The 25673-nt window shown below is 40.5% G+C and overlaps 4 protein-coding genes across 6 annotated transcripts; 1 reads left to right on the top strand and 3 right to left on the bottom strand.

Moving 5' to 3' along the window:
- The first annotated feature begins 1782 nt into the window (after nt 1-1782).
- On the top strand, nt 1783-4438 carry LOC104441587 (V-type proton ATPase subunit D). Of its 2 annotated transcripts, none has more exons than XM_010054748.3 (2): nt 1783-2184; nt 3377-4438. In XM_010054748.3, the coding sequence occupies exon 2, from the start codon at nt 3388-3390 to the stop codon at nt 4171-4173; it is 786 nt and encodes a 261-aa protein (XP_010053050.2). In that variant the 5' UTR covers nt 1783-2184; nt 3377-3387; the 3' UTR covers nt 4174-4438. The 2 variants fall into 2 exon arrangements, with proteins under 2 accessions (XP_010053050.2, XP_010053043.2); XM_010054741.3 differs by having other exon boundaries at nt 3374-4438.
- Nucleotides 4439-5078: 640 nt separating this feature from the next.
- LOC104441568 (transcription elongation factor B polypeptide 3) lies at nt 5079-7692 on the bottom strand. 2 transcript variants are annotated; one of them, XM_039313713.1, is made up of 8 exons: nt 7438-7692; nt 6912-7152; nt 6656-6793; nt 6382-6460; nt 6009-6074; nt 5785-5854; nt 5573-5629; nt 5079-5497 (listed from the first exon to the last, which is right to left on the bottom strand). In XM_039313713.1, the coding sequence occupies exons 2-8, from the start codon at nt 7128-7130 to the stop codon at nt 5407-5409; spliced, it is 720 nt and encodes a 239-aa protein (XP_039169647.1). In that variant the 5' UTR covers nt 7131-7152; nt 7438-7692; the 3' UTR covers nt 5079-5406. The 2 variants fall into 2 exon arrangements, with proteins under 2 accessions (XP_039169647.1, XP_039169641.1); XM_039313707.1 differs by having other exon boundaries at nt 6912-7134.
- Nucleotides 7693-9608: 1916 nt separating this feature from the next.
- Nucleotides 9609-14931, bottom strand: LOC104441557 (plant cysteine oxidase 4). Its single transcript, XM_010054708.3, has 6 exons — nt 14698-14931; nt 13498-13835; nt 12726-12871; nt 12456-12603; nt 10090-10293; nt 9609-10013 (listed from the first exon to the last, which is right to left on the bottom strand). Exons 2-6 carry the CDS (start codon nt 13598-13600, stop codon nt 9895-9897), a joined length of 720 nt encoding a protein of 239 aa, XP_010053010.1. The 5' UTR covers nt 13601-13835; nt 14698-14931; the 3' UTR covers nt 9609-9894.
- A 1068-nt stretch (nt 14932-15999) lies between these two features.
- Nucleotides 16000-25445, bottom strand: LOC104441547 (probable LRR receptor-like serine/threonine-protein kinase At1g07650). The gene is given in 25 exon segments (XM_010054699.3): nt 16000-16745; nt 17010-17160; nt 17260-17500; nt 17593-17656; nt 17658-17804; nt 18293-18411; nt 19188-19337; nt 19873-20068; nt 20158-20546; nt 20915-20973; nt 21135-21173; nt 21263-21328; nt 21624-21689; nt 21776-21847; nt 22296-22367; nt 22493-22564; nt 23013-23084; nt 23198-23269; nt 23540-23611; nt 23721-23792; nt 24204-24275; nt 24383-24451; nt 24562-24633; nt 24864-25068; nt 25187-25445. Coding segments are annotated over 25 exon segments (3105 nt in total). The 5' UTR covers nt 25311-25445; the 3' UTR covers nt 16000-16373.
- Nucleotides 25446-25673: the final 228 nt, after the last annotated feature.

Below are 25673 nucleotides of genomic sequence, written 5' to 3'. Positions count from 1 at the left end.
CTGCTGGTCCTCCGGTGCCTCAGCCTCTACATACCGACCGCCGCGTTCTTCATCTGCAGCTTAGCACCACGGGCTCCAAAAAGAAAACGAGTTCAAGCGAAGCGATCGTACGACCCTCGACCCCATCTCGATCTGATTGCAGCATCCGCGCTATGCAGCTAGCTACTCGTTCTCTTGTAGTGAAATCGAGATGATGAAAATGGAGCTCGAGTTCGCGTTTCTCACAGGGCGGTGTGAAAGCCAACGCGAGAACAAGTCTTTCCCACTTTGTATCAAGAGGAATGATCTTGACTCGAACCAAGCCAAGAAACGAATATGAAATTTGAAAATTTGCATTGGAACTACCACTGCATATGTTCCCAAGCTATTAGCCATCGACCACGATATATATAGCTAATCCAGGCTCTTCATGAAAAGTTTTTTATTTTATTTTATTTTATTTTTAATACACTAAAAATATACCGTCAGTACTTCTAATTTCTATGTAGATTCGATGCGAAAGCAGATGATGCAGCCATTACTATTTTAATCACTTTGAAAGTCGGAAAAAAAAGAATTCACACGATTTTAGCGGAATAAAAATTCCAAAAACTCCGATGTTTGCATTTTACGTATAAAAAGCATAGTATATTCGATTCCAAATGCTTTATTCTACTGATTTTTATTTTTTTATTTAATTTTTTTCTTTTTTCTTTCTTTTGTATTAGATGAAAAAATATATTTAAAAAAAAAATGAAGGGGAAGGGAAAATGGCAGTTGCTCCATTGTCGTTGGATCCCGATGATGATGGGAGATGGCTGGCAGAGGGTTTGGTTGAGTGCTGCCACCGGTGGGGTTGGCCAAGAGTGGTAGCCCTCGGCCAAATCTAGGTGAGGCTTGACGACCCTCGCTGATGCTTGATTGGCCATTTCCCACCAGCTCTGATGGGGTTGGCAATGGCCCTCACCTGTTCTTGATTGGCTTAAATATTTAGCTGACTAGCGAGTTAGCTTGTTATTTGAAATTGGTATGATTATTTTAGGTCATTATTTAAAACAATATCAATCATGTACTTTTATTGGAGAAAATGATGACACTTCAAATTCTTTTTAAGAATTCACCCTTAATAAAATAATAGAAAAGTCTCAAAATAGGATTCGAAGTGAATATTATTTTAAATAAACCCTATAAGAGTTTGAACTAGTTATATCTATTTCAAATAAAGGCTTAAAATGGTTATGTTTGTTATAAATAAAGGCATGGTTTTTTGACGATCAATGATATTTTCGTCATTTATCATTTCCTTTTTTTCTTTCCCTTAGTTCTTCTTCTTCTCTCTAATCATCGGCAATGCCCATAGAGGGCTAGGTGAGGGTTCGCCCTCACCCAATTCCGTTAGGACCACCCATGTCGGCCATAGGTGAGGGATGGCCTCGCCTGGGTGAGGCGACCCTCGCCCCTCGGCCACCTCGTTGACCCTTTCTAGCAACCGACAATGGTTGCCAAGCTCTCATTGCCTTTGCTAATAGTTGTCGGCCAAGGTCAGAAAGAATAAGAAGAAAAGAGAAAAAAGAAAAGAATATTTGGACAAAAATACTCATAACCAGTCGAAAAATTTAGCTAGTCTATGCAAAATCAAGTCCTTATTTGAGAAAAAGAGGGTATTTGAAATTTTTATTTAAGGAAATGAAGACACTCTGAGTTCTTTTTTTTTATAAAGAATTTTCCTTAAAATAATTCACTTATTAATTCTTTTGTCTTCATCGTCTTCAATAGGTATGTCCAAAGGAATTTTTGGCATATAATTCCACCAAAATACAAAAAGCGAAGCTTTCGGGCTTCCCCTCTCTCCTTCCTCTCTCTTCCTCCTCCTCCTTCCTCATCAGTGGAATCTGGAGATCTTCTGCAGCCACATCTCCGTCGATCTCCGCCGCGGCTCTTCTCCCGTCGCCACCGGCCGCCCTCCGCCTCCTCTCCGTGCTCCGATCTTCTCTCATCGCTCGCCGCCCTTCTCCGCCTCGTCTCTCCCTCTCCGTCCTTCCTCGTCTCGCCTTCTTCGCTCCCCGCGTCCGCGCCTGCTGCTGCTCCTCGGCGCTCCGCCTCCGATCTGCCGCTGCTCGCCGCCTCTCCGTCGTGCCGCGGCCTCCGTCGTCGTCGCGATCTGCTCCGTCGCCTCCTCTGCTCGTTGAATCTCGTCACGATCCGGTTCGTATTATCTGGTTTTTCTTTTCTTTTTCTTTTTTTGGTCCTCCTTTCTTTCGGTAGGATTTGGTCGCTGATCGCGGAATTGAATTGATATATGCATTAGCTCATGCACCGAGTGGCATTTGGAGGCGTGCGTTCTTAGTTTCGGTCGTGAATTTTCTCTTTGCTTCGTAGGATTTGTGTTCATGATGCTTAATTTTCTGTCTTGATGATTGAACGATCCTATAGTTCAAAACTCCAAAATGCGGAAGTAACCGATTCTGAAGAAATCATGTATAAATCCTCTACACATGTCCCACCAGATTGATGAAAAGATTGATGTCTCCAACATGTCCCAACAAAGTGAACAGAAATCTGATGGCTCATTAGCAACAATCTACATCACCAAATCTAGGATTTGTCAGTTCCTTTTAGGCAAATTGGCAAAAATGGATCCTCCAATTATGACCCAGCTCGGCAACCTCCTAAGTTATCAACTTGCGACCATCCTGGAGTGTAAGGATTCAGAGGATTTCCTCCCCGGAAAAAGAACACTGGCAATGACTCTACTTTCAAGAGGACCAGCTTCCTCATGTGTTTGTTTCCTTCGGTCCACAAAAAGAATAAATTGTTCCACTCCATGCCAACTTCAAGAGTGTATTCTTCATACTTTACCTTAATGCACTGCAGAGCCCAAGGCAATTCGTCCTTCTGGACTCCAATACCTGTAGAATTGTCACAAGGATGCAAAATATAAGTCCAAACCTGCTTGGAGGATGAACATCTGATGAACAGATTGCTTCTAGATTTAATTAACTCCTTGCAAATAACACAATCATCATTGACATCACGCCATTTCTACATTCTGTCATATGTTGGAAGTCTGTTTAGTAAGACTAACCAGTTGGTCAAAGCTATTTTAGGTACATTAGGCTTTACCCAGGTTACTCGATGCCAAGCCACTTTGAGTTTAGCTTTCCGAAACGCATTTTGCTTTTATCCCTATTTTTTTTCTCTTGATGAGCATCCTATCCTATTCATTTTTTTGTTCATACGAATCTGTGATGAAGGCCCACTGTCATGTAGTGACAAATCATGAATTTTTGTTAGGTATTTACTTGGTACTGAATATTTCTTTTGGTTCTTCCCAATGAAGATACAGACCAATCTTCTGCCCAAAATTATATATTTTCTTATCTTCATGTTGCAGTAGATTTTGCAAAGATGTCTGGTCAAAGCCAGCGGCTGAATGTGGTTCCTACCGTCACGATGCTTGGAATCATGAAGGCTCGCCTTGTTGGTGCTACAAGAGGCCATGCTCTACTCAAGAAGAAGAGTGATGCTTTAACTGTGCAGTTTCGTCAGATCCTGAAGAAAATTGTATCGACAAAGGAATCAATGGGGGACATCATGAAAGCATCCTCATTTGCCCTGACTGAGGCCAAGTATGTTGCTGGCGAAAACGTCAAGCACGTTGTTCTGGAAAACGTTCAGAATGCTTCTTTGAAAGTCCGATCCCGACAAGAGAATGTTGCTGGTGTGAAGCTTCCCAAATTCGAATATTTTACTGATGGGGAGACCAAGAATGCCCTGACCGGATTAGCCAGAGGTGGTCAACAAGTTCAGCTTTGTCGTGCTGCTTATGTGAAAGCCATTGAGGTTCTTGTGGAGCTTGCTTCGCTGCAAACATCATTCCTGACTCTTGATGAGGCTATTAAGACCACCAATCGTAGAGTGAATGCACTGGAGAATGTTGTGAAGCCCAGGTTGGAGAACACTATAAGTTATATCAAGGGTGAGTTGGATGAACTCGAGAGGGAAGATTTTTTTAGGCTGAAGAAGATTCAGGGATATAAGAAGAGAGAAATAGAGAGACAGCTTGCATCTGCCAAGAGATTTGCAGAAGAGCAGTTTGCAGAGAAGGTTTCCTTGCATAAAGGAGTTTCCATCAATACAGCCCACAACTTGTTATCGGTAGCAATGGAGAAGGACGAGGATATCATTTTCTGATTTGCCTGTGTTTCTCAGGTATTTGATTCAGCTGTGCTGATTGTTTTGGCTTGAAAATTTCTCAAAGTGGCCATGGATTAAAGCTTTCTCCATATTAGTCTCTTCATTTGGGCGTCTTCTCCTTGATTTGTTGATTTAAAGCCTCATCATGTCAAAGTCTCTAGTATTTGTTCATCTAGTGGCTTTATCTATTAGTTCGCTGATAAGCTGTACTTAATCGGATCTGTTCTCCATCAATAATTTATGTCATGGTGTTGATTTTTCCTGTCTTTTGCCTGAAGGATGGCTGTACGTAGGTGCAGTCCCCCGGGGACTGTGACAAACGTGTCAGGAATCTAAAGAACACGCGTAACAGAAGCATCTTGTCAGCTTTGTTTCTAGGCAAGACAGTGGACATCTCGTCTTCGTAACAGGAGGATGGTATACTGTCAGGGTATCAAAAAGTCAACGAATTTCACTAATTATCTGGATTAGGATGCATGAACCAGTGCTGGTTCCAACCCTTCCAGGGATTCAGTAACAAAAGGCGATTCAGGGTCACAGTTGATGCCTACCTTTCATGGAACACATCGACGCTTTTGTATCGTGAACTACAGCTATCCCCACTTTTATTCCATACGCATTGCTGCTTTCGAGTACCAATGATTCTTGGATAGTGAGTTTTGGGTAGAAATGCGAAGGGTAGGCATTGATGTCAAGTCGGAACAGACAACACGCATAAAATGCGTGCCCAATCTCACACGACACATGGTCACTCCTCTGACACGGTTCAGATTAATGGTCAAGAATAATATACACAGCGAAAATCTCTAGTTTGCTTGCACAGCATTGTTTCTCTCTCATAGCAATCAAAGCTCCCGGAAAAAAGGGAAAAAGAAAAATCACGATGCCACTGGCAGTAACAATTTCTGGGAAAAGAGCCTGTTCAGCTCCTTGAAGTGACTGAGAATGGAAGAAATGCTGAGTTTTATTAACAAGCCATATCGCTCAACATCGCTCCTCGTACCTGAGGGACCTTAATCGCTTAAATCATAACTAAATGTCTTTAAATTATTGTACATGAGCAAATGCAGTTAAACACAAGGTGGCCGAAGGATCCTGAGAGGCACGGAGGCTTGGACAACCTGGTGAAGAAGGCGAAACATTGTATAATTCGGATGAGCTCATCTTTTCATGTATGAGCGCTATCCTGTATTGACGTTCCTCGCAAAGCTTCTGAACAAAAGCACGCTTCTAAAGTCTTCTCCCCATAGGTTTCGTCACTTTAGAAGACGAAGCAGAGTCTCCACTGGATGGCCCTCGTGGCCTCATCAAGGGAGAAATACTGTATGACGAGGCAGAGGTACAGTAAGGGGTGGAGGTAAATCAATATTCAAAGCGGACATACAATTATGAATACCTGTAGTCTCTCTGGATTGCATTTTTCTTCATGGCTGCAATGTTTTTCACCTCTGGACTGTATAAAACGAGAAAAAAGGGTTGGCCAAAAGAAAAGAGTGTTTTGCTTTGCCAAAGATATCCAAACTCTTCTTACCAAAAAAAAAAAAGATATCCAAACTCATGCAAGTAACATATAGTAAATTTAAGTGCTGCAAAGCAGCGGGAGTTAACCTCTTTAGAGCCTCTATCTTTGCCTTCTTCATTATATTGCTCTTCAGATAGGAGACGTTGTACGATCCACCTAGAGATCATTAACGATGGTAAGGAAAATAGACGAGATAATGCTTGATGGTTCCACTTTTGTGCGTCAGCAGTTCATTGTGCAGTTGCCTAGAAATTGCATTCTTAGTGAACCTAAAGGAGAGCAAGAGAGAAGCAAAGTTAGCACTACCCACCGAAACTTCTCTTATTGCTTGAAGGTGGCACCTTTGTGCAAAGACGAACTTGCCGGCTTTGTTTCCCTGCAGATGTCAAAAAGAGCAGATAAGGCCAATTTGGTGATGACGCTATTGAGGTCAAATTTTTATCAGACAAGGCAAGCTCCCAAATATAGATCTATTAGTTTACACCGCAGTGCCAACAAAACATAGTTCTGATACCTACGAACAAGACCGAAGATTGTATGGCCTTTTACAATGAAATCATTCTATCCTATTAATTGACCAGATAGCCTGTGATTCAAACAGATGCAGATAGTTTGTGGTATGAGCATAACATAAAAAATTTAACAGGAGGCTGAGAAATCTTTATCTAGCTCAAATAACATACGGGCATCCGTTTCCTTGTATCGTTGCTTCATCCTGTCCAGCGACTTCTTCTGAGCCTGCTCTATGTCCTTCAACTTCGCCTGAAGCAAAATTGATATCCTGCTTCAATATCACTCAACACTAACATAATGATGCCGAAAACATGTATTTCCAAAGCGGAATCAAGGTAAGATTGCAGACGGTCCAGTTGCTTGCTCATGGAAGAGCAACATGCCAAGAAAGTCAACATTGGGAGCTTGGAATGTATGTTTTAGGTAAATGAGCTGAGAATTCACCTCATATAATTGTGACCATCTAAACGAAACCCCCTTATCCTCCATTCTCTCATTGACAAGCTTGGTGTTCCGACTACCAAACTCTTTCTCATAAAAATTCTTCCACAGATCATCAGTGATTGGAGTCAAGTCTCTTCCCTACAAGAGAACAAGCACCATTCAACATTCACCAGTGATGACAAGCCCAAATTGAGAGAAAAGAAGGAGGGGAAACTAACGGCAATCCCAATCAAATCATCACATAAAAAATCCTTACTTTCGTACTCTTCTCTATGTGCATCAACTGATCAACCGTACAATGTGGCAAAATCCTCGAGAGAAGCTGAGGATCAGTTCCGCCGACGTCGCCTAGATATCTCAAGTTATCTATCACGGTCCTGACGCAGAGATCGACCAGCGAAGGAGGCTCGCTCTTCATCAGCATGTTCCTACCAAACTCACATCCTATTCTCCTACTGCCGACTTCCGACCTCATTGAGCTACACAAAAGCAGATTACTAAAACATCATCAGAGCCACAATTCAATCCGAATCAACTCGATTCCAACCGCAAAAAGTACCGCGCCCCTGCCGCCGCCCCCGCCGCAGCACAGGAGTCAACAACAGAGTCTCGAATTCAAACGAATCAAAGGCCGTCCGGCCACAGGAAACGCACAAAATCGATCCAATTCAATACCACACAACGCCTACACACGAATTGGTGAAAATGATGTTCGCATCATCCTATGCAGGTCAGCTAATCGATATGTATATACGAGTATGGGAGGACGTCGCGGAGCTCACCGGAGCGATCGGCGACGGAGGGGAAAACGCCGACGGAGCCGATCGGAGGGGTAGCCGGCGGCGGGGGAGGGGAATCCGGGGCCGCTGGCGACGGGGGCGGGAGGCGATCGGGAGATCCTGGGGACGAATTGAATCAACTGGTGGTCGTCATCGCTTGATCTTCGCGGGGTCGAAGGGATTGAGAAGGCGGAGATTCAGACGGAACGCGCTGAAGAACATCAATCGAGGTCATATCGGCGAGGCTCGACGGGGACGAACTCTAGGATATAAATAGAATGCAAAGGAGTAAGTAAAAGGGATAAAGTGCACTTTTTTTTTCCCCAAAACTTATCTTATTTGCAATTTGAAATTGAATTTTAAAACTTTTAAATATCACAACATTTAAGAAATTATCAACCCTGATTTTTGTTTTAAAATTAACTAAAGCCTGTTTTGACCAAAAAAAAAAATTGACTAAAGAAGATAAAAATAAAATTACCGTGTTTTGATTCAAATCCTTATTCTTTTAATTCTAATTCTTTTAATATGAAATCATAGTAAAACGATGATTGTAAGATTGAAGATAAAAATTAAGTTGTGATCTTATGATTCATGCTCTAGTTAATTTAATGCCACATAAGAAAAATAAAAAATAATAATAAGTAACGTGAGTTAGCTGAATAATTTGATTACATTCATTTCACAAGTTTCAAAGTTCGATTCTTCTTTTTTATCTTTATTACAAAACATGGAAAAGGAAAGACATGGCTCCGTACGCGTGCTTTGGGGGTCGGAGAATTGACAACTGGTGGGTACAGTTGCAACTGTTCGTTTTGCCTGGTGTGCTTGTCGGGCCGAAGTCTTTCGGGTTGCTTCGTGGTCGTTTCCACTTTTTTTTTTTTTTTTTTTATATGTATCGTTCTTTTTAGAAGCTTGGGATTGACGTCACATCAATGAGAGTTTTCCCGAGAGATGTTCCCGAGCTGCGTTACCAATCATCAGGTCTACCTTGCTTTGAATTTCAATGATCTCCTCGATTACGCTTTGGATCTCTAACCTTCCGATCGAGGAGAATTTTGTGTTGGAATTCTCTCCCAAAAACCTCCTAAAAAGGATTCGAAATTCTCCAAGATGGACTCGCTTTGAGAATTCGGTCTTCCTTTCACTTCCGACTACCACGTGCTTTCTTATCGGAGCATAACTCAATCTGAATCGTTTCGACCGATACTTCCTCTGTAAGTTATCTTGCTCATATGCTTCTTTCATGATTAGGCTTTTTATCGAATCATCCACTTGGTCTATTGCTCGTATTCATGTTCCTCCTCACCATCGAGACACGGGTTTGCGTATGGAGTGCGAAGCGAAAGCTCGATATGTACGGAAGACTCGCCTAACGGCATTTTATGAGATCACCGGTCTATTCTCTTCTATGCTCGAACTTGAGGAATTGTGTCAAAGACCATTCAGCTAGGGTTCTGCTGGGAACGGGTTACTCAAGGCCCCTATGTTTCGCATTTCATAGTGGTATTCCTCGGTTGGGAGGAAGCCCTTAACTGCACTTCGGGCTTCAAGCATGCTTACCGTTCGAGATTTTCTAGGACTCCCGGTCGGAGATGCATAAGAGTGAAGCATTGAAGCTTCGACACCGCTTCCTCGCGCTAGAATTTTGAGGCCTGGTCTGGATCTACCAGCTCCAAAAGACAGCCTCTCTCCTGTAGAACAAAACCTACACAAAAGAATTTAGGACAGATAATTCACGCTGAGACAAGACAGATCGCAGTAGGAAAGCTGAATAAACAAAAAGATGATGACATAACCTTTAAGGGAAGTGCTTAAATTTTGATTGGTAGTACTTTTTGCCCAAAAGAGGATCAACTAGTTATAAACTAGGAAAGCGAAAATCAGATACAAAAATTCAATATGCTTTGGCATTTCTAGGAAACTAAGACACATGACACCGGAACACAAAGCTAATATGCACAAAATCACAGAAAAGGGACAAAATTTGCGGCTTGAGATGACGCTTTTACCCTGCAGTTTCAGACATGAGAAAAGAGAAACCTGTGGCCAGCATAAGAATGAAATTGGGACAATCATTTGCTGAAAAGTATGAATGCATTAAGATCTTGTCCATGGGGTGAATGCATTAAGATCTTGTCCATGGGGTGAAAAAATCAACCAGCACTCGGGGATCTCTCATAAAGGCACCAAACTTTCATTGCCATTGAAGAAGACTCTGCCAAACCGACAGTTGCACGTGATTTGCTCCAACCTATACAGTTACTATTCCATACTAGAAACTGAGGTCAGAAAATCAGACCACATTGTTTTAATATATACAAACCACATGCCTTCAACTTATGTAGCCGAACTATCGATTATTGGCAGGCCACCGCTAGCCACAGGGCATTTGCCTCGACATTTCCTGGCAAGATACAACAAATTCATGAAGCCTATGGTACACCGCAAGAAGAATTGTCATGTTCTAATAACAGGGCCGTTGTACATCCCTCTTCGGATCACAAAGTTATCAGGAGGTTGGAACTCTTCTAACCAAGTTATGTTGGAGTATGTCGTCCCATCCAGTTCAAGTTCCCCTTCAAATCAAAAGAAAGTTAAAATCAGAAGAAATGCACATTGAAAAATTAGCACGGAGAAAAAATCAATTAATACCTGGTAGATCCCGTCTCGGTGATTTCCTAAAATAAGTGCAGTGCCTTCCATTTTCTGATGAATAAGGTGGAGACAGGATGTCAAAAATAGCACAGGGAGTGATTGCTCTAAAACAATGGATGTTGCCTCCACTTGTGGGATAAAGAGTGGTCGTTGGACATGGTGCAGTCATCTCAGTATCTTTGACGAGCTTTGCTGCTCTTGCTGCAGAAAGCAATAAATAAAATGGCATGATAAATAAGCACAAGGCGTCAACTTTATGAGGAGCTTCTGCTTTGCAGAAAAATGCGAAATAAGTTGGCATAATTACTTTAAGTAAATATGTTTTCAGTTTCTCTGCTTTCCCAAAAAGTATCACAAATCACATTCATAATTTTTTTTTGCTTGGTTAATCATTCATATTGTTTGAGTACATGCTGTTTCAGTATTGCAAACCGCGTTCACAAATCGCATTTATCTGCAAAAAAAAGTGGGCACAACTATAAGTACATACTATTTCAATTTCCTCAGCTTTGCGAAAAGTACCACAAATTGCATTCATTTCAAGCTATCTGATCATCTCCAGATAAGAACAATTTGCATTTTCAAAGCAATGTCGAGAATGCAATATGATGTTAATATACCACTCCAAGAATATATATATCCCTTCACCTTCAAGGTAACACCTTGGCATGTATATTCTACGAGATAGAACCCTCAATATGACGTTCCACATTCTATAGGGACGTTATATCTTTGTTCCCGTGGCTGGATAAAACTGTCACAGAGGCTGATTGTATAGTTCTCAAGTCATACGACAAAACCATTTGTGGTCTTAGTTCCGGTAACTATCATCTCATAGATCCAAAAGAAGCAGATGATGGCTGATGGCGAAACAGTCTAAGGGTATGTTATGTCTTCGTTCTAGTGGCATGATAAATTGTCAATTAGGACAATTGTGCATATTCTCAAGTCAAATGGCTAAACCAATTGAGGTCTCGATTGCCCAGAAACTTTCATCTCCATAACAAGGTGAAAGATTTCACTATATGTGCATAAGGTACAACTTAAATAACTTAATCCCTCTATGCAATGTACCCAGATCAATTAGACAGAGAGGCTAAAACCACTAAAGAAATTAGCATGCTAGCTTAACTAGTTTTGGAGCTGCTTCCTTTTTCGTTTGTTCTTTTGAATTACTGAGACCATCTTTGTGATGCATTCAGTAAGGGTAAACAACTGAATAAGCCATGTGCGCTTATAGTATAAACTAAGTACGACGAAAAAAAGAGAGGGAAAATCAACTCTTTCAAGCAGAGCATTTTTAGCATGTCCCCCCTATACATAGGGCAAAGAACTTTGGTTTTATTTCCTGTTGGGTAGCCAGCCTACAGTAACAACTTGAATAAGTAAGTGCATTTAGTAATTCTCAACCTCTGGACATGTAAGGGGACAATTTGCAAACTAAATCACTACTCCCAAATCATAAAAGTTGAATGCGCAGGCAAAAGTTTGTATCTTAGTTTGAAATGCTTCACAGGTTAACCAACAATATTCCATATCCACCTTCACTAATATGACATTACAAGATCCCCCTGAACATCATCTCATGAATAGTGTAAAGTTAGAAGTAAGCTCTTAAAATTATTAGCAAACACTGATCAGCAAAATCAGACAGAATATAATGGTGTTGCGTGGTCAATGGAACATTTTGACAATAATCTAAGAGCTAGTTGGGTCAGATCAAGTGTTAGAGAACCTCAAAGACCTATTAGGGGCAGTCCATGATATCAAAAGCAAAGGGTCCCAACTTACTTCCATTTCCTCCATAGGACATTGGTTGACTTTGAGACCATCATTTAAGGACCTATCTAATGACCTCTCATGAAGCACTCTCTTCATCATTAACTGTAACGTATGCATTCTATTCCACACACTTCTCCATTTAATATGCCATACTACAGTACCATCGATAAAGTTTAAACAATCCCCTTCTCTACCAAAAGAGAGAAAAAGTAACCCACTATTAGGAAAAGAACATAAATGTGAGAAACTGTTCAATCATTGCAAATGAACCTTCACCTGTCTGGTAATTTTCTCAAACATGCATACCGCTTCTTCTGTTTAATCCTACTTGAGTTTTTTAATCCTCCATGTCCATCTTAAAAAGTAAATCAGTCAAACCAAAATAAAAAGAGGTCTGTAACGCAAGTCCAAACATAGGCATGTGTACATCAACACTCACTCTATCTCCACTTGGAACCTTCAAAGAGGTCAACATTAACAAACGGGTGGAAAAGTTCCATACCTAAAAGCATACTTCTAAAAGGATTTCAACAACAGGAAACTTAGAAGAGTTAAAGATGAAGAAACACAAAAAGACGAACCTTGCAATGGATCACTAGGTGCAACTGTATCAACCCAATCAAATGATTTTACATGCATGGACCCATATACAAGCTTGCTAAGCACAGTCATTCCGGGATGATTGTGAAGAGGTATGATTGAGGAAGGGGGCATGCAGAAGATTCCAATCTACACCACGAGACAAAAGCTACTACAATTAGGAAATCAGTTTAAAATTGGCAGCATGAGCCCAGTAAATCTCATCCTGAAAACTAAAGAAAAATAGTGGAAAATAGGAGGTAGATTCTCACAGAGAAGCTATCAGATTCATGTAAATGCAGGTATCTGATAGGTGGAAGTGATGGACGACTTCCATTTCTTTCAGGCACTGAACCTGACCATGTACGTACTGACTGCGCCTCTTGCTCGAGCGCTACATCAGAGGGCTTGATTTTATCTGAAAGGAGACAAGGCCATAATTAGAAGCTAAATCTCCCATTGGCACAATAGCACAAAACTCATACAAGTACATCCAAGAAAAGATTCAGCAACTCATAGACCATTAACAATATGCTAAAACTACTCAAACGCACAAAATTAACATTCAAAAAGAGATTTTAATAATGTGAATCTCATGAAGGGAGAAGAGGAGAAAAAGAAATTATTTAGCATATGAAGACCACTGTGCATGAAACGACAACCAAGTGATACTTTTTATAAATGTAAAACTGCTCCCAGTCCCAACCATATTAACACGAAATAAGCTTCAGCAAATAAAGAGGGGTGGGCATCCCCTAAAATACCAACAAACCTGCTTTGCAAACAAAGTAATCAAAGTAGCACTACTGTAGAAGCTGACCCAAGTACATAGCCTACCAAGGATTACTCAGATACATGAAACCCAATGACTAGTTGAGAGCTCTAAGAGCACTTGACACATCAAATCAGGACTTTTCTCTAGGAATAAGCAAAAGACCTTTTTGGTCAGTAAAGAAGTCTTCAACTAAGAGAAAAGGAATAAGCATCCATCCATGTAATTGGCTTATAAGGAGGCATAAGTTACACATAAATATATTTACTCACCTAGCACAGCACGAACTCTTTCAAGAGCTTCATCTGAGACAGGTCCATCTGACGAAAATGACGCCTTGCAGATGTTATAAAGTCTCTGTATATAATATGGCATGACGTAAAGATGATACCAGCTACCACACCAAACAAATCCCACAAGTCACCACGCTTATAACGCCTATTCAAGGATCTGATCAAATCGCGTAATTTATCAGTAACTCTATCTCATTCTGCAAATGAAAGACCCACTAATAGGCCCACATTGTAGCTATGCATGCAATCCTCTCCAGTAATCCTTCTTAAGAGCAGCTGCTGTGACTCTAAAAATTGAATTTTGCAGGTAATTGGACCTGCAAGCATGACATGTTTTCAACTATTATTACAAAAACGCCATACATTTCCAATGTATAATAGGAGAGACCTACAAATTTCAAAAGTAAAGAGCGGAAGAAATTGCATACTCAAAATTCGTCACAGGAATGAATTCACTGTGACAATCCAATCCACAAATTTAATTTTAATTTATAAAGAACAACAATTTCTCGAGACTTAATCGAACTAAGATAATCGCCCTAACACTGGGAAGCTGCTCGAAACCAGGACCTCGCATAAAGATCAAAACTGCTTGCCCTAATTCGGCTTCATGAGTATGCTTATCCATGACAGATTAACAACGACACGAATTAAGGACCCACAAAGCAGCTCCATAAGTTTCCGATTCTCTCTTTCACCATAACCTCAAAAAGTCTAATGTCGATCAAGAAAATCAGCGATTGTCAATTTACAAAACAGATGCCGCTAAGAATTGAATCATCAACCACGAAAAAGCAAGGGATCGACAAAAATCAAAAACAAAAAAATTGCATACGCGCACTGGATTTGCGCGGGCGAGCGAAGGTAAAGCATCACGAGTCTGAAGGAGCACGGCGTTAGAGAGAGAGAGAGAGAGAGAGACTATCATTGCTAAAGTTCCCTCATTCGAGCCACGGAAAACCCCGACACCAATCCCTCCAACCGACCCAACCGTCGGAAATCCGTCACGAGACCGACGCAACACGACGCAGCCCGCGTCGCCCAAGACACGAATCGGCGAAAGACGCGGGCGTTAGCATCCTCCCGAGCAGATTCGGGGTCCTAGGTCGGTCGGGGCGAGGGCGCAACGCGACCCAATCGATGGCGACGCGAGCCAGAGAGACCCAGAGGAGCGCTTACCGGGAAGTGATCGGAGAACGTAGACGACGGCGGCGGCGGCGGCGGCGGCGGCGGGGCGGGTCGCCGCCGATCGGCGATGCGATTGGGCGGGAGGGGGGCGAATCGAGCGGATTTGGGAATCCGCGAGATCTTTCGAGGTCGAAAGGGGAAGAATGAGATGCGTCGGGAAAACGGGGAAAATGCGAGAATCGGTTCTTCGGCCTCGACTGGTGGTGACGGTGAGGCTTCGATGGGACGATGAATGCGATTTGCATATTTAAACAAGAAAAAATAAAATTTTAAATAATAAAAAAAATATTAATAAAAAAAACAACAGCAACGGAAATAGGCTCCACACGTGTGCTCGGGTTTTCACCGTGCGCCAACAACAGAAACAGGCTCCGCACGTGTGCTCGGGTTTTCACGTGCGCCAACAACAGAAACAGGTGCTGCTCGGGTTTTCACCGTCCGTGCGCGTACTCTTTTTTTTTTTTTTTTAAAACTCTTTTCTTTTTGCGTCGGATCTTCTTTTTTTGGCCTTTTTGAAAAGTGGGGGTTAATTCCGAAATGCTAGAAGGGGAAGTGAACGTAATTGTGATTCGAATCTCCTTTCGATAGCGGAATATCTTTAGATTAATTTTGATGATGAAATTACAAATAGTATACCTAGTATATGGCAATGCATCTAGCAATATTTCTTAATATTCTCTCCCACTCAAAATGACACTAAATTTGTAAATAATGTCTTTGAATATTGTATTTGGCAATTGAAAGAATGTAATAGAATGCAAGGACGGTGCAAGCATCCTCACTTGTCGTGTAAGTTTGGGTTTAAAAAAAATGCATTTAGATGTAATCGTATTAAATGTATTACTTTATCGTCGCTGCTGTTGTTGGGGGCCAACACTATCCTCAAAAGTAGCACTAATGCTTCACGTGCATACTATTGGTCTGTATTTTTAGATGGAAAGTGTCCATTTTACACCTCCAATCATATGCAAGTTCAAGCCTTGCATGACAACAAACAGATCATGGATGTAACTAGGTCATCATAGGGTGTGGGCGTCACCGCAATGCAATAGAACGAGGGACATATTGAATAGATGGAGAGTTCACAAATTACTATAAGATCACATAGTTGGGATGCTATCACACAATATGAACATTATCAATGATCAACTTTGAGAGATGGATTTTAATAGAAATTGAAAAAGAGAACGATTACGAGATTGCAAAACTCTTATACCTAATTACGAAACGTGATCAACAGTGTATTAATTAATAATAATAATTAAAAAATTACAAGAAATACAAGTATATAGATGTGAGTCTCAAAAGATGTTGTGGGGTCAAGATATCATACAAAGTACAGATGACAACACAACATTACATTAAATCCCTGCTGTCTAATGATGTCTCTATCAACACTCTTTAGGTCGATGTTGGGACTCCCTTGATAAGATCTGAAAACTTCTAAAACACTTATTGTCCTAATTGCTAAACAACAAATTTACTTTTTACTGATAAGAGACCAGCTTTTCTGCATGATTGATTTCAATAATGCAAGTCGATAAAGCTTAAATTTGGTAACCGAAGAAACAAGAACCCGTGATATTTTTGGGCTGAGAAACAGGAAAACCATCATCAGATTTAGATATTTACACTTGCTCAACATCAGGACAAAAGATCCAAGCAACTCAGTCATCTAGCTCACTGTTTGTGCCAACTTTTATCAAATGAACGCTCTCTTCTATGTTTGAAATGGAGGAATCACTACAAGGACAATGAATGGACATGCTCTGGCTGGGGTTCTGCCAGAAGTGGTTTCTTATGGCCCTATATTTCGCGTTTACGGTCGAAATCCCTATGTCAGAGAGCAGGTCCTGAACTGTGGTCCGGCCTTCGAGCACGCTTACAACTTGAGACATTACAGGCCTCAGAGTGGGAGACGCGTTGGTGCACAGGAGCGCCACGTCGAGCATCAGCATTGCCTCCTCGCAAGGATATTCCGAGCCCAAGTCTGGATCGACCAACTCCAACAGACACCCTCTCTCTTGCAGAACGTATGCCTGGACACGAAATTAGGACAGATAGAAACCACGTTGAGAGAAGATACTTGAGATTCGGACAAGCAAGAAGATTATGAAATATTTTACAAAGCAAGTGTAAAAGAAGAAAAAAGTGACCCTTATAAATATTTCTTGTATGCCCTTTAGCATTGAGAGGAAGCTAATTTTACTTAGGCACATGACACTAGAGAATAGAAAGCATATGCATATATGCACGATCGCAAAATAAAGGAAGAAAAAAGTAGCTCAAGAGGAGGTTTTTACCCAGTCAAGAAGATAGACAAATTCTTCCTTTGGCCTGTAGTTTGTGTTGCTCTTGCCACTAACAATTTCCAGTGCAACTACTCCAAAGCTGTACACATCTGCCTTGTCTGTTAGATAACCGCGCATTGCATACTCCGGAGCCATATAGCCACTGCAAGAGTTGGAGGCCCACTGTGTCAGCTCTAGCGGGTAGAAACTGGAAAAGGAAAACTACGATTTTGAGGCTCCACCTCCTTACGTTGGTACTTACATGGTTCCAGCAACTCTTGTGCTGATGTGGGTTTTCCCATCCTCATTGAGCTTCGCCAAACCGAAATCAGAGATCTTAGGGTTGAGATCCTTATCCAACAGCACATTGCTAGTCTTGATATCTCTGTGCACAATCCTCAGCATTGATTCTCCATGGAGATAGGCCAAACCTCTGGCTATGCCAAGGCAAATTTTCCATCTAGCAGGCCAATCCAGTTTTAACTTTCTGGTAGCATCCTTCCCTTTAGTTCGAGCAAATTAAGTGAAGAAATTTGTCAACGTCCATTTATAATGGAACTAATGCATCTTTAATCAGATAAAGTACCAAGCTCACCGAAAAGAGCACGAGAAAGGCAGTTGTTTTCCATGTACTCATAAATAAGCGACAACTGATTTCCCTTCAATACAGCATCCATATAATTTTACCAGGTTTGGGTGCTGTAAGCCAGATATCAAGCCTATTTCATTTACGAACTCACGATTTCCTTGCTTAGATTTTGATGAGAGCTGCTTCACCGCAATGACAGTTCCATCTGATAGTTGACCCTATACTCCAAAATGCAGATATGTCAGAAAATGGTTAGAACTGGAATAATTGAGCTACCTTGTGCTTGCTTCGTATGATGCATTCCACATCCCTAGAAAGGGAAAAACTCCATGTTCATTTTTTCAGAAAGCTTAGCTTAGCTTTTCTCAAAGGACAAAATTCTAAAATCTGTCGTTGCGTCAAAGAAAACAGAGATATAAGTCGCTCTCATGCTTTTCACATTTCTTCTATTGCCCAGTGCTGCTCAAGCACTTAGAGCTTTTATTCATAAAAATAATTGTATAACTAAGGTCACGAAAAATGACAAAACCCAAAAAGCCACCTTAGTGAAGGATGGATGGATGTGGCCATCAGCTAACTCAGCATGTCTTACAGAGAAAGACCAGTCACTCAGTAAGGCTTACAATATTCAGTGTAAAAAAAATTCAGACAACAGAATGAATGCAAAGAAATCAATAACCATGGCATAGAAAAATCATGGATTTACCTTATAGACTGCCCCAAATCCACCCTCGCCAATTTTGTTTCCAACATCAAAGTTCTCGGTAGCAGCTTTGATCTGTCTTAAGGTAAATACTCCTGTCTGTAGATCTAGACTTTTAAGTTCTGCATAAGGCAACATAAGATGTTACAGGGGTGGAGACACTTACGCTTAATGAGTACCCTTTAGACTAAGGTTTCTACACTTATTTGGTTCAGTTATCTTCTATTTCAAGACAACTTTATCACTGCACACTATACAGAGATTTCTAGAAAGAATTGTGATGTATTAATAAGTTATAGCAAATTTCAGAGGGGAAGTCACAAATGCAGTGCAGAGGTTGCATTCTAGATTTTGGATAGCTCGTGAAGCATTGGAATATCGACGCTGATTGAGCTTGTCTTAACAATCTATATTATTCGCTCTTAGTCCTGTAGGGAATGTAGAAGACCACCAGTTTGTTTAAGAACAAATGAGGAGTAAGCATATAGCAACGGCTTGTAAGAGATCAGTTTCCAAGTGGAAAGCTATAATTATCAGATAACAGAAGCAACTTCATTATAGTTTTCTGAAAACATGAAATTCAAACATCAGAAGATATACTTCAAGCTGGATCACAGTGGTTCTTAGTACAACCTCATACCTAATTTGGGTGAACCAAATACTCAAATACCATTCTTCTGAATTTATAAGTTAGATGAATGACTTTGCTGCTGGAATCGAATGCAAGAACGGATTAAATAACAAAGTGGAGGACATCAAGTGCTCAATTATGATTAAGTGCCCTTGCAGAGTTTGTTTTGTGAGATATGGTAATATGAGATTTTTATTATTTTATTTTTCTTTCTTCCTTCTTTTAAGTACCACAGTGAAAGGAAATAATAGTTCAGATCCAGTGTACCTTTATCAGGAGATAACTTGCTTCCCAACCAGCCTTTTCTCCACATAATACCAAAAATGAGGATCAGAAGAACTGCAGCAGCAATAGCAGATCCAGCCACTGCGTTGACAACATAACTTCTATTCCCATCAAGTGAAGGAGGTTTAAAATCTGTACAAGAAGGGTAAATTTAGGTATATGAAATTTAAGTTCCACTGAATGTAATTAGAAGCAGTAATTGCTCAGCATAAAAAGAATCATGGACCAGTCCTCCTCTGTTAGTCAATGAAATTTCATCATAAGTTCACAATTTCAACTCAGATCTTGCAATAGACTCAGTAAAGAAGTAAGCCTGTTTCTCAATTCATATATCCTGTTATTCCTCAAAAGCTCAAAGGATTTGCTTAAGAGCATTCCAAAGCATGATGACACATGTATTACAGAACATACAACTAGGGTTTCCAATGGGTGGCGACATCCCTGGTATCATAATTTTAGGCCAGGAGAAATAATGCACACTTATTTGCATGCAGCTAGACATTAATATCATTAGTTTGAATGGTAAGGGGATCAAGTTACTGTTACACAAAAGAGCTCATAAAAGAGTGAAGATAGATGCAGCTCTTAGACAGTTGTGGTGTTAAAACTTTGGATGCTTGTGTAAGAGTAAACCAAGAATTGCAGTTAAGAAAATAGATCCACTTACCAGGATCTACTGATATGGCTGATATAAGAGGTCCATAAACTCCTCTCACTGGGATACCTGTTGTACCTCTCCCAGCCCAGTAAAAGTGGATCTTTAGTGTTTTACTTGATACCACAGCTGTAAACGTCTTTACAATGGCCTTGCCAGTGCCACCAGCTTCATTTTCAATGTTGAAGTCTTTTAGGACCAACTTCTCCTATGGTAAAATATATATAAACTTCATTTGCATACATGTGACAAAGAGGAAGAACCTCTTTCTCTTTCTCCACTAAGTAGTCACGTTACCTGGATATAGACATCAAATATGCGCTTTCCCAGGCTGTTGAAGGAGCTGTCATTTGAGAACTTAATCTCTGCGAAGTGGAGCCTGACTGTGTAATTTCCATTGAAAAGACAAAGCCCATAGTATGTGAGTGAAAGAGGAGAAGCACGTGCTGTCGTGTATAGTTCTGAATCATGAACAGAGATGCTTGAAAGAACAGAAGTATTGCTCTCAACATAATCATCTGAATCAATGTCATTATCCAGGAAGTTCCCGGTGCTGCTAAATGCCCAGCTCTGGCTCTGACCCGAGTAATACATTGAAGCCCCTCTCTGTTCATTATCAGCTTGATATGTCACGCCCGCAACATTTGTTTCCTTACCTCCACAATTGATGTACAATGAGGATTTATCTGTCAAAGAAACCTACAGATTAAATTAAGAAATGGAAGATCTACATTCTTTTTAGTCAACCCAAAGTGTAATCAAACATTTAGGTGAAAACCAGGAATTTATTTATTTGCAGACCAATATTAACTTTTTGAGTCCTAGCCATGCATTAGAAGTGTCACGGTAGAATTCTCCGCTGTCAAATAATCAATTAAGGAAAGAAAGCACGCTGCTTTTTACCTCATTTAGAAGCAATTGTAAAAGGCAGTAATCAAAATTAAAATGGAATCAGGAAATTCATTCACCATTCCTAGGATATGTTGTTATAGCAGGATTCTAAGATATTTGGAGTGTCTCATAGCACGCTGATTTTCTGGAATTGTTTGCTTACATTGTTTACTTGATGCAGCACATGGGAAGTTTCTCTTCAGGCATGGTGGCACTTTATTTCTGCAGAAAAAGGGACAAGAATTGCCTGTGCATAAGCTTTTAGGAGCAAGCTCGTGAACAAGAGAGGCTAGACTAACAAAAATCTGAGCCAAATGTAGCGATGAGGAACACAGCCATGCCACATAGACAAATGATCTCACTTATGAATTGCCATAGCTTACAGTTTATCTGCTGATGAAGCGTAGCTTTCCACTAAGTTCCTATTAAGAGAATAAAAAGCAGCAGTCAGTCCAATTTTGCTCATGTGAAAGTGTAGATATATGAGATAAGAACTTACATTCATACTTACACACTCCCTCGAGGACAGTCGGTGGGACTTGAGCTTTCCCAAGTGAAGTTGTTGTATGATAGATCCCTGAAATGAAGTCGAGAAAAGTAAAAGTTTAAGTAGTCAGGAAAATTAACTTTCAAACAACATAGGACCAAACTCCTAGTGGAGACAGCATCATATAAATAGATTGGTGCGTCAGAGTTCCTCGAAATGGATATGTTCACTGTTCAACAATAATCAACCATTGACCCTATGTAATAAAGACTGGAAAAGCAACACAGTTCATTTGACCTATCATGAAACTTGATCCACAACACCTCCATTACTTAAGGGAGACCTATAGATTTTGAAAGTTCAGCTTGAAGGAAATTCTGCTTACACATTTTTGTTTCTTCCAAGAAGCCATGAAGGAATGGTGCCAATGAGCTCGTTCCCAGTCAGATACCTAGAAGAAAGGGAAAATTTTGTTATATGGACTATTTATAGAGACTAAGTTTGAGAATCTAGAATTTGGACAAGTTAATTGCTTACATAAAATCCACTCTGACAAGATGGTCAAACGATGATGGAATTTCGCCAGTCAAATTATTGAAGCTCAGGTCTCTGCATTTTTTTTAATAATTAGATTAGTCTCAACAAACGGATCGAAGAAAGCTCATAATATGTATATCTGATAATCATATAAAGTCAACAACGCAAGTAATCTTCTTCTGCTTAGTTAGCACACAAGTACCGTTAAAATTTCTATCTTGACTTGTTCAGGAAGAGTCAAAAGGTTTAAATGCAAGTATTATTTCAAAAGTATCATGATGTATGCAAATTGTAATTTTTGGAAATATAGTATATAATCATTTTCTCAAACTCATCAAATTCAGGAGAATAAGAGATGCTCCAACGTACATTAAAGTATCAAAGAAACAGTCAATTTTGTAAATCTGTGACTGCATACATCGAACTTCAAATAAGTTTGTTCTTGTGTGATGATTATATGAGAGCCTTCAACAATTCACTAACAGAAAAAATCAACTAAGTACGTGGAACAAATACTTACAGGTTCTTAAGTTTTTTCATGGCACCAATATATGCAGGGATCTGTCCACCAATTAAGCACTTCCTAAGTATCCTGAAATGCAAAAGCACAGTAAAGTTCTTATCTTTGAATGCTACAATTTATTTTAAACAAAATCAATGATAATGCAGTTCCACAGCTATGAGCAGCAACTAGGATATCCAACTCAATCAACTCACAAGGTCTTCATGGAATGCATGTCACTCAGCGGCGGGAAAGAGGACACTCTGCCTTTTAGATCACTGATCCTCCTAAAATTTGAAAGAAAAGAGCCCCATCAATTTTTTAATACAACTATTGGGAAATGAAAAGCACATAAGGTAAACTATTGTCTGGATTTCTCTTGAAAATTTGATATTAAAAGCTGTTCAAATATAATAACAGAAACAGGTTCGGTGATTTATAAATATGGGAATACCCTGAGGATTCCCAAAATTTCTAGAAGGTATGATAATGAAGATACTGGAAGAATTCCTTACAAAATATTTTGGCTGAGAGAGAACATTTATAATCTCAATATGTGCATTTAGTTCATCAAATATCACAGCAGACGAAAGTAGATAAGTTGCATTAAGCAAAATAATTTTGGCTTTATCCAATATAGGCCTGTTTCCAAAAATAGTTTTGAAAATGACAACAGTGTCTATACTGTTAACATGCTTCAAGAACAATTTAAATCAGGGTCTAGGAGTTGCATACAGATCACTTAAGCTTTTTAATGCAGAGATACTTGAAGGTATAGGGCCCTCCAGAGAGCAACCTTCCATTTGTCTGCAAAGTCAAGACAGAGATGGACTTAATCATAGTTATGACCCAAAGACAATGAAATCACAATGATAGATAATGAAGAAAGCAAACTTCAATGTCAAAACAAGGAAGCTTACAGTTTCTCAATGCTTGTCCAGTTTCCTATGAATTCAGGTATCTTTCCAGAAAAAAGATTGTCACTTATCCTCCTATTGATCAAGAGACAGATACTTTATATTAGTCTGATTCATTAGATCCCTAGCACAAGATTATGCATCCAAGGATGAAATTACGATCTATGGAAATTCTCTTTGAACAAGACATGCTATAAATCATGCAAAAGGAAGGTGTTGATGATTGAAATGGTCCAGCAATTAAATTTTTCATCAACTTAGAATGGACTGAGTGAAGCTAGTCATCCGTATGTTGTCTTGAGCATGTCTACCAAACATGAGCTGAATTGAAAACGACCCACTTACATGTCGTTCAATTTGGTCAACTTGGAGAGCTCTACTGGCAGTTCTCCTGTGAAAGCATTGGATGATAGTATGCTGTAATACAATAAAATTAGAAACAAATCTTTCGAATGACCAAGTGAGACTGCAAGGACATTCTAAGCTTAGGGACAACTTTAAAGAAAGTGAAGAGGAAAAAAATTACAGTTTCTGTAATTTGATCAAATTCCCAATTTCTGGTGGAATTGGCCCTGAAAAGCGGTTTCCTTCAATGGTCCTGGAACATTAACGTACAGATTTCTTGTGAGGTCTCCCAATCCAGGTAAACAAAATTCCAGACACAGGTAGATAAGGTCTGCCGTGGGCCAGGCAAAGTTTCTAAATAAACAGAATATCGAGCAGCTTCATGGCTGTTTTATCTGCTATCTGTTCTTGTTCTGTTAGTTTCTTCCTTTTTCATGACCAAAGTTAAGCAACGACGACGCAAAATTTCGTCCTTATCAAACTTGATGAACATGAATAGGGACATTGAATTTCACATCTGAGCTGCGGTGCTAGCTATTAGTGCCAACTAGACAGTTCAAATACAAGTGTCGATCAAGACAACCACCAACCCAATCAGCATCTGCGGTGCTTGCACATGTGGACAAACTATGGAAACATGATACACAACAGTAGATTCACATACAGATTTCTGAGGGAGGTGATCCTTGTGAGGGCTTTGGGAAATGGCCCGGACAATCGGTTCCCCATAAGAGAGCTGCATGAAAAAATTCCGCCAAAAGCATAGGATTCATAACTTTCTTTGATCATACAATACAACAGAAAAGCAACGACGGTATGTGAAGTGAATTATGAGGCACATACAACTCCTCCAAGCGCATGGAAGCCCACTCAGCAGGTATTGTGCCGGTGAGGCAATTCCGACTCAGGTCCCTTCAGAAGCACACAAGTTCAATGCTATGTTAAAGACTTGATAAGATCATCACATTCATCTCAGACGGTTCGAAGAGAAACAGCAACCGCGGGTCATGGCGTTTACTCACAGCGACTTGAGGTAGTGAAGCCTGGAGAACTCCGGCGGGACAGTTCCGGTCAGATTCTGTGCCTTTAGAGCTCTGCATCAGCGTTCCCAAGTGCGGGTCAGTTTCAGATCAATCCTTGATGACTTTCAGATTAGTGACCAATAACACTCCAACGTGACTGTGTATGTGACCGTCAAACAACTTCAAATTTTTTGCCCAAGACGCATCAAGCTCGGTCAATAGCATTTCAGAACGCAACGCAATAATAGAGAACATTGTTAATGAATTCCGGGGGGAAGAGAGAGAGGGAGAGAGAGAGAGACATGGCGATGACGTGGCAAGTGGTATTGTCGTTGAAGGAACAGTCGCAAGTGACATTGCTCTCAATTCCTGCTTTTGCGCCGCCGCCGCCAACCCCATCCTCATCATCCTGAGCCTTGATCCAGTTGTCTCGGCCACTGCACGGGTCTTCCTCGAAGTTCCAGTCGGTCTTGCCCAGCTTCCTGCCTATCTCTCTCAATGCCTTCACTGCAAAATGCAACACCAACGCAGCCCGCTCCATTTCCTTATAAATTTCACCCCAATGCTGCTTCTACTTTCTTTAGCAACTAAAAACAAGGAAAGGAGGCACGTTCGACTTTGTTACCTTCCGTTAGATGGAGCGTCGCCGAGTCCGAAATCGCCGAGGTTGGGAGCAAGTATAGTAGTCCCACCAAACAGACGGAACACGTAAGAATCAGCAGCTTGGGAAGCCCCGAACCAGCACCCATTTCGTGTGCCAGCCTATAGATTTGCAATGCTCCGTTTTAGCTCAAGCTCTCTGTATGTATCTAATGAATGATCCTTCTATTCTAGAGAGAGAGAGGGTTGAAGATTGCTGTTAGGGAAGGAATCCATCGGAGGATGTTTAAATAAACGAAATCATGGTACCGTCCAAAATCAGGACCACTCGATTGGCTTTTCTGCCAATGAGGCCGAACCAGAAATTAAACCAAATAATATTATAATCAACGCTACAGGAGATGTGGACCCATGCGTTTTGGAATGTTTCTACGCATTTGAACACATGCACTTAAAACAACTGCTAAAAAAGATGCGCCCGTCGTTCAAAGGATATGATGTCGAGGGCTCTC

This window comes from Eucalyptus grandis, chromosome 1 (assembly GCF_016545825.1).
Source record: "Eucalyptus grandis isolate ANBG69807.140 chromosome 1, ASM1654582v1, whole genome shotgun sequence".
Lineage (NCBI taxonomy): Eukaryota > Viridiplantae > Streptophyta > Magnoliopsida > Myrtales > Myrtaceae > Eucalyptus > Eucalyptus grandis.
Note: the sequence above shows the minus strand (reverse complement) of the source record. Positions and strands in the feature narration are given on the sequence as shown.

What these genes read in the sequence shown, in the direction of transcription:
- LOC104441568 (XM_039313713.1), bottom strand. Translation starts at nt 7,130, where the DNA reads ATGAGGTCGGAAGTCGGCAGTAGGAGAATAGGATGTGAGTTTGGTAGG. An exon ending in ACATAGAGAAGAGTACGAAA is followed by an intron (nt 6,794 to 6,911) that starts GTAAGGATTTTT and finishes GTTCTCTTGTAG; the next exon opens with GGAAGAGACTTGACTCCAAT. An exon ending in AAGCAATAAGAGAAGTTTCG is followed by an intron (nt 5,855 to 6,008) that starts GTGGGTAGTGCT and finishes AATGATCTCTAG; the next exon opens with GTGGATCGTACAACGTCTCC.
- LOC104441557 (XM_010054708.3), bottom strand. Translation starts at nt 13,600, where the DNA reads ATGCCATATTATATACAGAGACTTTATAACATCTGCAAGGCGTCATTT. An exon ending in ACCTAGTGATCCATTGCAAG is followed by an intron (nt 10,294 to 12,455) that starts GTTCGTCTTTTT and finishes TGCTTTCTGCAG; the next exon opens with CAAGAGCAGCAAAGCTCGTC. An exon ending in ACCGAGACGGGATCTACCAG is followed by an intron (nt 10,014 to 10,089) that starts GTATTAATTGAT and finishes TTTGATTTGAAG; the next exon opens with GGGAACTTGAACTGGATGGG.
- LOC104441587 (XM_010054748.3), top strand. Translation starts at nt 3,388, where the DNA reads ATGTCTGGTCAAAGCCAGCGGCTGAATGTGGTTCCTACCGTCACGATG.